At 38.1% G+C, this 13341-nt stretch overlaps 1 protein-coding gene across 3 annotated transcripts in view; it reads right to left on the bottom strand.

The window, feature by feature from the left end:
• The window catches only part of MAEA (macrophage erythroblast attacher, E3 ubiquitin ligase), a 52685-nt gene that overhangs the window by 19371 nt on the left and 19973 nt on the right, over positions 1-13341 (bottom strand). For all 3 annotated transcript variants that reach the window (XM_085314718.1, XM_085314714.1, XM_085314715.1), the window contains exon 3: positions 11308-11511. In XM_085314718.1, the coding sequence (XP_085170844.1) occupies positions 11308-11511 (204 nt within the window). The remainder of the gene's footprint in view (positions 1-11307; positions 11512-13341) is intronic.

Genomic DNA, 13341 nt, shown 5'->3' with positions numbered 1-13341 from the left:
GACTGACAATACGTTCAGCATTATGCCAAATATTTTATGACTTCTGGGTAAATTAAAAAGCAGTTCTGAAGTCTTTATCTTTTGCAACACTGGAAAGTTCTCCTTCCTTTCAGAATTTCAGGCTTCACACTACAGAAGTCATTGTAGTACTTTAGTCCCAAGACTGCAGAAGTACAGGAGAATCCTGCATCATACAGAGTTCAGTTTTGTTAGACAACTGTAACTTTGAGCACAGATTTTCCAGTCACCTGTGTAATCTCCTCCATGAYAGCCGTGCCTAAATTACCTTGCCTTAACTTGCTTTTAGATGCAGAGTATCTGACTTTTGACAGAAAGATGGATTAATGTAAAATTTTCATTTTGTTATGCTTCTACAACTGTATTAAAAAATTGGCTCAAGGGGAAGAAATTCTGGTATTACTGACAACTATGCAAACATTAAAAAGGAGAACTACGGCATAAGCATTCTTCCTCCTTCTACTACAAGCAAGGAAGTACCACCTAGATTTTATCATTTCTGTTAAAAAAAAAAAAAATTTCGGACTAAAGTCAACCTAGCTTCCTTTCCAGGCAACAGTCCCTAAACAGGTATCAGAGAAGCAACTATTCAAGTACTGGATGAGTTTTACCATTAAATGACTAACTACATTACAGCAGCTCTATAACTTTGCAGAAAAACATTACTAGAGAAAAACCATACTGGAATTCTGAAGACACTTAAGTGAAATCAGATAGTTTTATTTAAACAAAAAAATACCAATCCATCATCCTGTGCTCTGCCCAATTTACATATATACAGCTGTTAAAGTATCGCTGCTTCTTTCTAAGCTGCGAGCACCTCAAGGGAGGGAGGCTACCAACCCTCCGATCCTGCACAGGACTCCAATTAAGGTATAAAGTGCTGTGAAGAATGAGGATGCCTTCATGAGTATTACTACACTCCTGGCATACATAAGAGCTACGTCCCTGCACACCACCTCTATTTTCTTTTTCTGAGATTGGTTTCTTAGTAAGAACATCCTGAACGTGTACATGCTTGTCCCCTCCTTGAGCACCTTTTGCAGTCTCCGGTCAGTGTAAACAAGGGTTGATGGAGGCAGCCTCGGAGGTTCTCGGTCTTTGCCAGGTTTCTTCCCTGAGCAGTGTCCTCTTCTCAGCAGATTCCAGCACCTGCTCTGACTGAAGGGCAGGTCTGCTGCGTACACTTACTAATTACTAGATATCACAGAGTCCACAGAAGAGAGATCTGCTGAAGCTTTTCTCCACAGCTGGCACATTTAGCATGAAGCTTACATCAGCTATAGGACAAGCCTGCAGGAAGCCAGGCTCCAGTGGAGCAACTGTTTTGTAAAGAAAAATAATTGCTACTTGAAGTTAGTTTCAGGAACGTGAACAGGTGTCCAGAGTTTCATGAGTTCATATTGGTTGTGCTAGAGCAAGAGACAAATGCTTCATAAAAATACAGTGAAAATTATGTGAACAATAATATTTGGGAAATAAGACGATGTATAAAAAAATACTCTTGCTACTTTAACTAGTGGAATTCATGTGAATTTGAAATAAATTTGACATTTATTACATAGCTGAGACAAGTGACAAATTGGCAACCATATGTTCAAACATGGACGTTCCTTAATTAAAACTTAAGCAAAGTTTGTAGCTTTGGGGTCCTGTATTGAATTATAATTCAGTAGTGAAACGGGGATGGGGAAGGAAAAATAGTTCCACAGATACCTAACATTTACAAGAACCAATTAAATGCAAAACACCACAACAGACAAACAGCTGTCAAATAATGAACAGCAGACTTGTTTAGTTTTCCTGTTCTTCACAACTTACGCAACTACTGATACTACGCTCAAGTATTTGCACAGAAATCTTTTATTCCAAAAGATCTCAGGCAAAGTTTATTCGCTTCACTACAAAATGACTGCATTTCAGTAGTGAAAATAAGGTAACAAAGTTCAATAACACTTGGTAATTCCACCTAAGAGTTTGGTTCTAGTGATACAGAGTGACATTTTCAAACAGGACGATAAGATTGCCACTGAGGCTTCTTCAGAAAGTTCTCACTTTCTGTTTAAACACCAGCGCAGATGCAGTAGCTCGCTCGCTCTCTCTCAAAAAAGTTTGTTCACTCTTATAAAAGGGAAAAATCTTTCAAATTGTGAAACGTCAAGGAAATTAACACTTTTAGCTTTGAAGTTACTTATTAGTTCATAGTAACAACTAAGAGCAATTTGCAGGTTAGTGCATACATAAGTAGGGTTCCTGTTTCACAGTATGTAAAACTGAACCTCACTACAGTTAGAGAGAGTTTATTTTACCTGTCTCCTTAACATGTAAAACAGACAACGTTTTGATTTGTTCATTCTCAAATTCAAAAGTCAACTTCTTCACTACATAGTTTCAGATCTAGAAACCGGCCAAGAAACTGCTTATACCTTCCAGCAAATAGCACACGCAACAGCAAACTGCATTTGATCGCATGTCAAAAACATGGCTCAGGAAGAACGCGAGCACCTCTTCTCTTGTTGTAATACAGCTCTTGCTTAAATTTCTGCAGCATTCATGTGAGCTTATTAGTTTATGTAAGATATTTTAAGACTTGGAGCAATCAGGTCAATAGTCATCTCCATCAATCTCCACCTTACGCTTCAGTTGCGGTAGTTTTATTTTATGACATCTCCAACCACAAGTCTGGAAAGCTGTCAGGAAGAATGTGTGATAAAATCCCTTACAATTTGCATGAGCACTTGTGTTAGATTTAAAAAGCAGCCTATTTCATATTTGAAGTGTGAATCTTTAAGAAGGCTCAAAAACAATTAGAAACAAGTACCGAATTAATTTATAATAAGCAATACTTGATATTTTCAAATTATTTATAAAGTTATTTGCAATGACACATTTCCCCCCCTCCTTGAGCTCTCCTCAAAATTAGACAGTTCATCTAAAAAGAAAAGTAAGGCTCATGGCAAAAATTAGAGAAAGCTGTCGGCTTAAATTCAGACAGAAAAAGGTAACATTCTGCAGAAAAGTAAGTTACCTTTGTGGAAAAAATCCACCAATCCACCTGTAAAACAGGTTGTTGTAGTAGAATATCTAGTGATTTAGAGTTCTATTCATTACAACAGTTAAGTCATTATATCATAAGATGCTGTTTATGTATGTTTTTGAAATATTTAATTGCTTACTAACATCAGTACGAAGCTGAAAAGAGGACAGTATGCCTCAAGCGACAACTGGGTTGTTACCAAAAGCGTATGCACCAATGACGGTTTTAATAAGATTGACTATATAGAGAGATTATGTGCACAACAGCACCGCATTCACATGAAGAAAAAATGCTTTGCTGTTGCACTTCAGCATTCAGTAACACAGCTAGAACTCAGACTCAGACTACTCGTAGATGAAAATGCAATAAATACTTCAGGTGACCACTCCAAAACAACTTAAGAAGCTATACTGTTTTCAGTCACTCCTTGCATACTAGACTACTTACGCTGAACTGGCAACCTCATATTCAATGTTATTTAGGACACAAGATGTAGCTATAAAACTGAAATAGAAGCTCAATAGCGCGCAGTTACAAACAAAAAGCTCACATTAGCCTTATATTAGTACATACTGTTTATACATTACAGGTAAAGTTTCCTGTGTGAAGAATACACAGGAAGTCTGGAATTATCTAGACACTATGATTATCATTGCACAACTTGGGGACAAGGAGCTACAAGGCAGAGAACAGGACCATCTACAGAAGAAAGAGGTTAGCGTATTCCTGCAATAAGAAAATGGTGAAAGATGTGTCACTCACCAGAAGCAGGAAAAATGAGGACACACCACATAATACTGCGAACTTGGAGACAYGCACAGAAAGAAAAGTGGGGTTCAGGGAAAAAAAAAACAAAACAAAACAAGCAAAACAACGCAATAGGTTGTGGTGGCAGTGCCGTGAACTGAAACACCCTGCTGTAGTCCTCTGYCCCTGTGCAAGGAGAGGATGAAAAGCCTGCTGGTTACAAGAACACATCCTTCAAAGCAAATTCAGATATCTGCATTTAGGTAGAAGGTAAACAGAAAACCAACAACGGCATAGGTGACAGTACAGCAAAGTCACAGTTACTGAAGATGGCACAAATTAACACTGAGAGGCTGTCTTGTGCTCTGCTCATAAAACAATGTTGTCTGAGTTCATTAAGCTACTATTAAGTGTTATACTGCTACACATTAACAAGATTACAGAGAAAGTAAACAGAGTAATTGATGGAATGTCTTACTCAAAAGCCAGTTGCAGAGCTAGTTACTGGGGAGGAGAGGGGGAAGCAAAGACAGACAGCCAAACCACAGATTCACCAACAGTCAGTCCAGAAAATCCTTAGTCTACAAAGTAAACGCCGTATCCCATGGCGCATGTAGTTGAGTTTTCAAATGAGAGCATCTTCTGTGACCTCTGCATAGCACAGACCTTTTAATTTTATACGGTTACCTTTGAAAGACCCCAGTAGCTTACACTGAYCACCTGTCAGAAGAACACTGTCTCCATCTGACATTTGGAGACGCTGATACTTCTGGTAACCAGTTYCAGTGATTAAATCATGTTATAAACTTGTGTCTTATTTCAAGCTTGATTTTTTTCTGACTTAAAACYGTGTACTGAAATTTCCTCCTCTGCCTTTCTCCACTAGATTGAGTAGTCCTTTGGTACATRATATTTGCTCCTGTAGCTATCAACTGTTATTTTTGAGAAGCCCTCCCCTTAAATTTTTACATTTTTCAATCTCTTCCTCCCTCCAACTTTTCAACAGCTTTCCAACAGCATTGTCAAAACTACACATATCCTGGTACCGATCATTCCAGTGCCAAATAAAGAGAAATSCTTTATCCTCCTACTTTTGCTCCTGCACGTATGCCTTTTGCTAGAGCCCCATGGTGGCAGYTAACACTTTGAATAGTTATTAGCAGCCTGTTTACTCAATACATCAGCAATTCCTGTAGCTCAGAAAATGGCTGCACCTTATCCAGTAGTACCTTACACCACGTTGTGCAGAAACAGTAGTAAATAACTGTTCCAGAGCAGAGCAACGAAGCCCCTAGAGCTCATGTGACACATCCCTGGTCAGAAAAAAACCCCTCTGTCTCCGGTTTTGGTCTCAGCTCCACCTGGACCTTTTTCTGTAGCAGCCTTCCCTGGTAGAGCGAAGACGACTAACCGTYGTGCACTGAGCAAGGGCCCTGCAGCTTTTGTCCAAGCAGCATCAGTCCCTACCGGCACCTGCTCGCAGCCTCTCTGATGAAAGTTCACTCCTCTCACCTAGTACAGGGTGAGAGAAAGCGTTAAAGTAACATTGACATTTTGAATTAGGGTTTGGCAGGATGAACGTACAATATGACGAAAATCTCAGGGAAGCATGCCTGAAATCGAACCTCAAATACCTAGACAAAGATCTACAAGTGATAACATCATTCTCCCTTTAGGCAAAATACCAGCTCAAGTATCTTTTTTGAAAGTCAGTACATTTCATTAGTCATCCAGACTGAGCATTCTGTAATTAAATAGCTCTCTTATGATACACTGTTTACAATTAGGTAATCCATTTCATCTTAAAAAAAACAACATCAAAAAATAGACATTCAACATCACAGTATAYTTATTTTGTTGGTTTCCTAAGTGGCAAATGAATCCTAATGAGAAAGTTTGTTCCTCTGCACCGATTTTGACCATTTCACATTTATATAATTCTAAATCCCAAAGAGCCTCRAGACAAGCTGCAGATGTAAGGTTGTTCAGGAATTACAGCACTTTGAAATTCAGCACTTTGAACACACCCAGACATTCATTATACCARTCTAACGAAAGTTGCCATGCCTACATTAAGAAGTGCCAAAATGCATTTAAAGGAGCTTCTGAATTACCAGTCTATAGTCCAGTGCATTAAGGTAACTCAAAAAAAGGTACCAGTTCACATCCTGGCACCTTTAAATAAGCTGCAGCAGTTCAGGAGCTCTTTCACACGTAGCCTTTTCAAACATCTCCAGTGTGGGAAAAACRAGTCACAGGAGAGGGACACGACAGATAGCTTCAGACAAAACACACTTTCTGTCACCCAGCCTGCCTTGGAAAGGCAGCGCGTCTACCTTCTGCCTGGCAGCGAAGCAAAGGCTACATTCAAGCACTTTGCATAATATTAAACATTTAGTTATGTAAAGTCAAAGTTTTATGAATACAAACTTGTTTTGATGAATTTAATACATATTTGGGTGTTTGCTTACAAGCCATTCTTGGACGCTATGTCTTAACGTGGAAGATTTTTAAGCGTACATTGTGAGATTTTTTTTCCTTCCCTTCTTTCTCCAGGAGACGCATTTTATCCAGCTTCTAACTTTTAAAGAAAACATCACACAGCCTCCTTCACTCAAAGGAAAGTTTGTCTAACACTCATATATGATGTGACGAGAAGRTGAGACTCATAACTGACATCCATCCTATTCCAGTACCTGCTTCTTCAGAAAGATGAAGTTCACTGATCTMATATTCCTAAACTCCCTATTACTCAGCTTATCTGTCATAACTACTTTAGGTTGAAGTGTTTCTCCTGCTTCACCTAACCATACAAATCAAACCTGAATGACCATTTCAGGCTTTTGAGGAAGAGTGGTGGAGCAACGCAGTATCAAACAGAGCATACATGTTGATCCTGTCAGTCTGCCACGGCAATATTCTGTTCTGCTCACTTAAGTAGGGYGACCACGAGTTTTAGTACCCATTACAAGCATGTAGACATACTGGCAGTTGCAGGTAGTTAGTGATCACCGAATGCCTTCATCCTACACATGCCTCGGAGTGAGAATACCTCCAGCACAGGCATAAAGATACTTTTGGGGCAGCTAGCTGAGAAAGGCAAAGAYGATCAGCTTCTTAATACAGAGCCTTTCTTAGAGCGAGGGTTTCATAGCATCTGCTCTCCTCTGTCAGCAACCAGGAAATCACCTTTAGAGCGACTTAATACCGTTCCTAAGAACACTGTTCTGATCAAAACGTGGAAGGCTCAAGTTTAACAGTCTTAACTGCATGCAAAATGCTCTCTCCTGCTTGTGATGCTCAGAAATACGTGCCACTTCCAATCTTTCTTTTCTGGCTTCAAAAATGGGAGCTTCAACATTGCGTTTTGCCCCATAGTGCACAGAAAGAAATGACTCAGCAGTCTTCTCACWGGGCCTCGGCGAAGGACCATTTCAGAGTTTTGAGGAACATATTTTATAAAGCAAGGAAAGAACATTAAGTACTGAAAACCCCAAACCTCGCATKAGCTTCCTCACTGCTTAGTCCTCTCTGCACCATCCATCCTCCCCTTAAAAAGCACAGACACTTAGTTTAAGATTATGCTACTCTTCACAGACAAAAGAAATATATAGCTACTTGTACAATTTTATACAATGTGGGCATTAAGGCAAGAACATTTATTCTGTTATAATGAACTAATCAGAGACAGAAAGTGCACAGTTTATGATATAAGTCTGATAGCCTAAAAATCTGGATKTGCCTTTAACAATATTGCAAAACCAACTACATCTATTGTATAGTGACATACAGAACTACAAGGACAATTTACATGCTTTTTCTTCCTAGCCTATTAAAAGGGAGCTGGAACAAGCTCAAATTCAAAGGAAAACCCCCAAATAACAAAGATCTACACCTCTAATCTGATTATAAATCATCTCTGCAAACAGCCACCAACTTCCCACAAGAATGCCATTCTTCCAAAACTACATTTGCCTATCAGTTAATGGCACAGAAATATGATACCATTTAATGGAGCAGAACATGGAATAGCAAAGTTCAAGTTAAGACAATTCTGCCAGCTCAGCTGAATACATGAATTTGCAAATAAAAATGTGCATTTTTTATATTGATGTTGCACTCCAAGGTCATAATAGAGTCAAAATACAATCATTAAGTGCAACAAGCTAATACTGATGAGCTTCATTTGTATGCAACAATAAAAAAAACCCTTGATACCCAGTTTATATCTTCAACTCAAACTGTTAAGGAGTTAAGGAGTCAGAATACATCAAGGCAAAAAAAGAAAATCCACAATAGATCCCTTCCCCCTTGTATTTGTTCTGGCACAACATGACATTTCTGTCCTTGACTGCCAGCTCTTATTTTAATATTACTCAGATTTTGGTTTACTTTCCCAAGCAGCATTACTTTTCTTTAAAGACAAATCACACATTAAATATCTGTAGTTTATTTCTTGTGTTACCAAACATTATGCTTTATATATGCTGCATGCCAGAAGAGTTATTTCCAACTTGAGATAGTTCWTAGCTGAAATTTAAATTTCACTGACATTTTCACACCCAGCATTTTCTTTCATAGCTGTTTGCTTCTTGGTTTATGATCAAGGCTTTTAAGCATTTCTCTTCCATTACAAGAATTCAAGAATATCATTCCTATGAATGACAGTTAATTTAGAAGGAAGACTAGAATTTGCCCCAGTCTATCAATAACTGTTCAAAACTGGACACTATGGTGAACAGTCTGAATAAACTGGTGTTTGTTATCGGCAACAACATAAATGATTTAACGGCTTGCTTTTGGACACCGAAGCAAATTACTTTCCAAACCATTTCCACTCATGAAGTAGTTCAGCAACTCTGCAGGCCTTTTAACATTCAGAAGCCATGCAAGGAACTTAAGCATGCTAAGACTCGCTCTAAAGACTGGTCTAAGAGCTACTGAAATATGCTTAATCTAGGACCTTCAAGCTGCAACTGAAATGGAAACAGCCATTTCCTTCAGTCTTATAAAAATAAGGGSCAAGGGTTACTTTGTCAGTTGGCATGCAATCACATAATCAGGGAATGGTTGAGGCAGGAAGTGATCTCCAAAGACCATCTTAGTCTTGCTACCCTTCTCCAAGCAGGGTCAACTGCAGCAGGCTGCTCAGGACCTTGTCWTGTCCAGTGTGGTGTTGAACRTCTCCAGGAAAGGAGACTCAAACTTCTCTGGGCAATCTGCTCCAACGTTCAACCATCCTCACAGTGAACGGGGAAAGCCGTGGTTTAGACATAACCAGATTCACTGCACAGGAATGGGGCCCTGAAGCCCGCAGCRGTGGAGACATTTATCAAAATTACAGTTGAGACAATAGTAAACATAAAAAGATTGCTTTGGAGGACAAAGAATATCTTGTAATCCCTGAAGTAGAGTAACATTATTAAACATTAGAGCATGTTTCTATGCTCAGATCTTTCAGCAAGCAAGGTGAAAAAAATTGGGAGATATCATCTGTTACTAAATCAACACCACTACAAATCCTGTATAATGATCAAGTTGCGTTATCCTGCGACTGTAAAAGCAGTGCACCATGAGCATCATCTTAAAAAGAGAAAGATCAGGAACAACTTGTTTGAGGAAAGCCTCTCCCCATTTAACCAAAATATAAACTTTTAACATTCACTGAACAAAACATATATAATTCTAACTAGCAATATGGCTCAGGGCGCTCAACCTGCGTAACTAAATTTTATGTCATTCAAGGTTTTCTGATGTCTTGCAAATAAAAATAGTTAAGCCTTGAAGGCACTAGTTAAGTGACAAGCTTATTTTTACAATATTTTGGAAAAAGCAAAAGCTTTTATTTAACAAACAGAACAGAAAACTATAGGGCTTCGTAAGTGTTATGCTTGCACCACACAGCTTTATAGTATATCATGATGGACCTCCACACTCACTTCTAAACCAAAGCTGAGCATTATTTAATCAGGCATAATAGCAGTTGCTAAGAAAGGGAGAAAAAAGTATTTCTATAGTGCTTTTTCAGCAGGTCTACTAGCTACAGAAACATGATGATTCAGCAGGAGATCAGCTCCTGCTCAAAACAGAGGGAACAGTCTACCAGAAGTGGGARCTGCTGATCGTTCAGCTACAGCTATAGAATCCAAGAATAATTGTCTTGTCTTGTTTTATTGATTCATTTGCATGGGCTATCTTTAGTCAGGCACAGCAATCTCTTCAGTGAGGACAGGGAGTAAGAGCAGGATTACCCTCCTGCTTGTGACCTGCTTTGCTCCCTCCCTCTTCCATTCAACCTCTACTTGTCATTTCTTTTCTGGCATTTATTGAAATCAYTTGTGGTTGAACAGGATCAGAGTAGTAACACATCAGGGAATAACAGATTTGTGACAAAGGTATGTTCTTTGTATTAGACAAAGAACAGTTTATTTTTGACACTAGTAACACACATGTCAACTAGCTCAAAGAGAATGTTAACATGAGTTCAACTACGTCACCTAGGAAAGGRAAAGCAAGTAATTCACAACACTACTAAACTCACAGCAGCTCCTATCTTCATAGGAAGAAGATATTAACCAGAACAGTTGCATACCATCTAGAATCAGGAACATAAATCAACTTAGAGATTCAAAAATCATTGAGTATGAAATAGCAAATGCTAYCCAAAAGTAGCAAAACAAATGATTTCTCTAAATAAGTTATTAAAAAAATATATATAGTTTTAATTTCTTTTGTCCTTGGCACTGTTAGAGGACCACAGCGTGGCTCATTACTTTACATAAAGAAGCTATGCTGAGATATATGAACTCCAAATTATTATTGGACAACATGATTGAAAATCTTCAGCAATTACGAGAAGAAACTAGTATCTCCTAGACAACAAATGAAAAGGAAAACCAACACCAAAGGACTTTAGATGAAAAAATAAGCAAAATGCACAGGAAAAAGTTTCTGTGRATGATATACTGGCTATTAAAAAAGAAAAATCTACCATAATTTATTTTCCAAAGTATAAGTCAACAATTCTCTGGATGCACTGAAGAGTAGGATGATATAATAAAGCAGGTGTTACTGCAATCAGCATATGTTATTTTGCTCAGTCTGGTCACCTACACAAGTCACCTAAATGTGGCTGGACAGATGGGAAGCTCCACCAACTGCTTAATCAGCAGCCTAAAGTTCTCTAAAAAGAAATACAGTATGATATTTGAAAGTGATTCTAAGTTTCAAAATAAAAAGGAACTTCCTAAAAGCATTTAACTTCTGTTAAGCTAACAGAACTAAAGTTATGTCATCAATTTTGACTTAACACAAACACAACTTACGCCAAATAGGGAGAACAGACTCTGGCTTAAAGGTAAATGTTTAAGAACAAAGGCACTCTTTAATGCATAAGCATAGCTGCTATAGCTATAAAGTAGATAGGAAAAATACGGTATCATTAGATGGTATCATTAACAACAAAACTGGAAAATACAGACTAAGTTAGTGCATATTGTACCAACCTCAATACCACTTTGCCTGGCTAGTTTTACAGCTGTATTGTAGTAGCCACAGCGTAGGAGATGTTCCACCATCATACGATCCATGCGTTTCTTCTTCCACATGTTTGCAGCAGCTGGCTGGTCACTACTATGTTCTTTCAGATGTTCAATCCTACGTTTGCAGAGTTTTGCACTCTCATCTTCAGCCTGGATTGATTCAACTGCCTAAAGAGTAGTAATTAAAAAAGAAAAAGAGCTATATGTTTTCAATTCTATAAAACAGTTGCCTTTAAAGCAGTATCTAAGCTTTACTAAAGAATGGCTGGTAATCACTCTTTACATCTTGCACACATACATGTTTTTTTTTTCTCCAGTTAGAAAGACAATTACTATAGTAGCATGAAAGTTTGAGTGGCTGGCTCAGCTTTGGTAGATTCTCACATTTAAATAATAATTTTGATACAGCTTAGTTGAATATTACGAGTATACGCATCTCGAACTAATTCTGCTTTTTCTGGTTAATATGCAGTTAAGTCCAAAAAAAATGGCAAGGTGTCAAACTGCAGCATCAATTACTGTAATAGTCCATGAGGAGCTTTGTGAAGGTTTATAGCCATCTGGTCCAAGCAGCTGAAGCTCATGAGTTTGTCTCTAACCTATGAARGGCTTCTTCCTCAATCAGCTGTGGTACCTGATTAAGTTCTGTTGGGGAATGATGCAGAGTAAGCTCGTGTTACTTTCTAATAAACTAGAGTCATTTTAATCAGTCTCTGCATTAATATAAGTGGTATAAACATTTAACCTTTCAGCASCTTTAATTCAAGGAACTTACAGCAGTTTATGAATAAATATCAGCACTGTTAAACTGGTATTATTTTACTTTCCTCTAGTACACTGGAAACATGGACCTACTTTTAGGACTCTTCCTTAGAAMAAGTAAGAAATAACCTGTATAACCATGTGGGGTTTTGTTGTTGTTTGGTGGAGTTTTACTGTTTGTATTAAAACACACTGTGGTCATGCCTTCCCCTTCAGCCTTAGAGTTAAGTTGCAAATTTTACTAGGTAATTTCATTACAGCCATGTTTGAAATTTTAATCTAAGTGATTTGGGTATGAAGCATGTGACACTTGTGGGCCACATCAGGCTACAGAACATAAATGCTTGCAGTTTAGTGAAAGCAGGCAGCAGCAGCTTTATATGCTTGCTCTTCAGAACAGGTGAGAGCAGACCAGAAGATAGCAGCTTAGTACCTTTCCTATCTGTGCTGTATCACTGTAGTGATGCAATTTCAGTTGGGTTGCCTTACTTGTAGTGACTTTAAACTCACCAACTTGAGTTCAGATACCTAAATAGCCACTGCAACAGGAAAAAAAAAAATCAAGTTTTGGTTGGCAGATCTGCCAACCAAGCATAGATTAAATAACTTGGGTGGGTTTTGGCAGCCCCCATGGCGCTATGGCTATCTTCTGAATACTCAAGCTATTCAGGCTACAGTATCAYCCTTGAATAAGGATGACAACACAGCCCTAAAAGTGCAGGTTGATTCTAGTTGCTTTTAATATACATGCTCATTTAAAGATTCTTTTAGGAGGATCAATATTTCAAAGGCAAACAACTGAATAAGAACTTAGGCAAGAAAAGCCTTCTAAGCACTTGCCCTCTTTTAAGTCTGGTTCTTCGTATAAAATTAAACACTTAAAACCGCAGTTACTGTATGAAAAAATGTATTACTATAACTCATATTAAGTCTTTTGTGAAAGCTATTTTTTCCCATGGAATTTACCGTTTTGTAGTATATTTTTTTTAGGAGAGAAAAAAAAACTCAGAGTCTCTTCTATTCAGCAGCAAAACACTTAAGCCAAAATTCAGTTTTAATTTTTGGACATCCAGAGTATTATCAGGCACAAAAAACCCTCAAGAGTTATTCAGGATATTATTAAGAGAATTTAGGGCAAATAAGCACACAGACTGAATCCCTTCCCATTCCAAAGGGCACGTGACTTTTCTTGTTTGGGTTTTGTATCTGGATTTATACAGCCTGTACTCTTTCAAT

This window comes from Rhea americana, unplaced genomic scaffold, assembly GCF_003343005.1.
Source record: "Rhea americana isolate MKP2758 unplaced genomic scaffold, rheAme1 scaffold_41, whole genome shotgun sequence".
Taxonomy (NCBI): domain Eukaryota; kingdom Metazoa; phylum Chordata; class Aves; order Rheiformes; family Rheidae; genus Rhea; species Rhea americana.
This window is presented reverse-complemented; position numbering and strand designations above follow the sequence as displayed.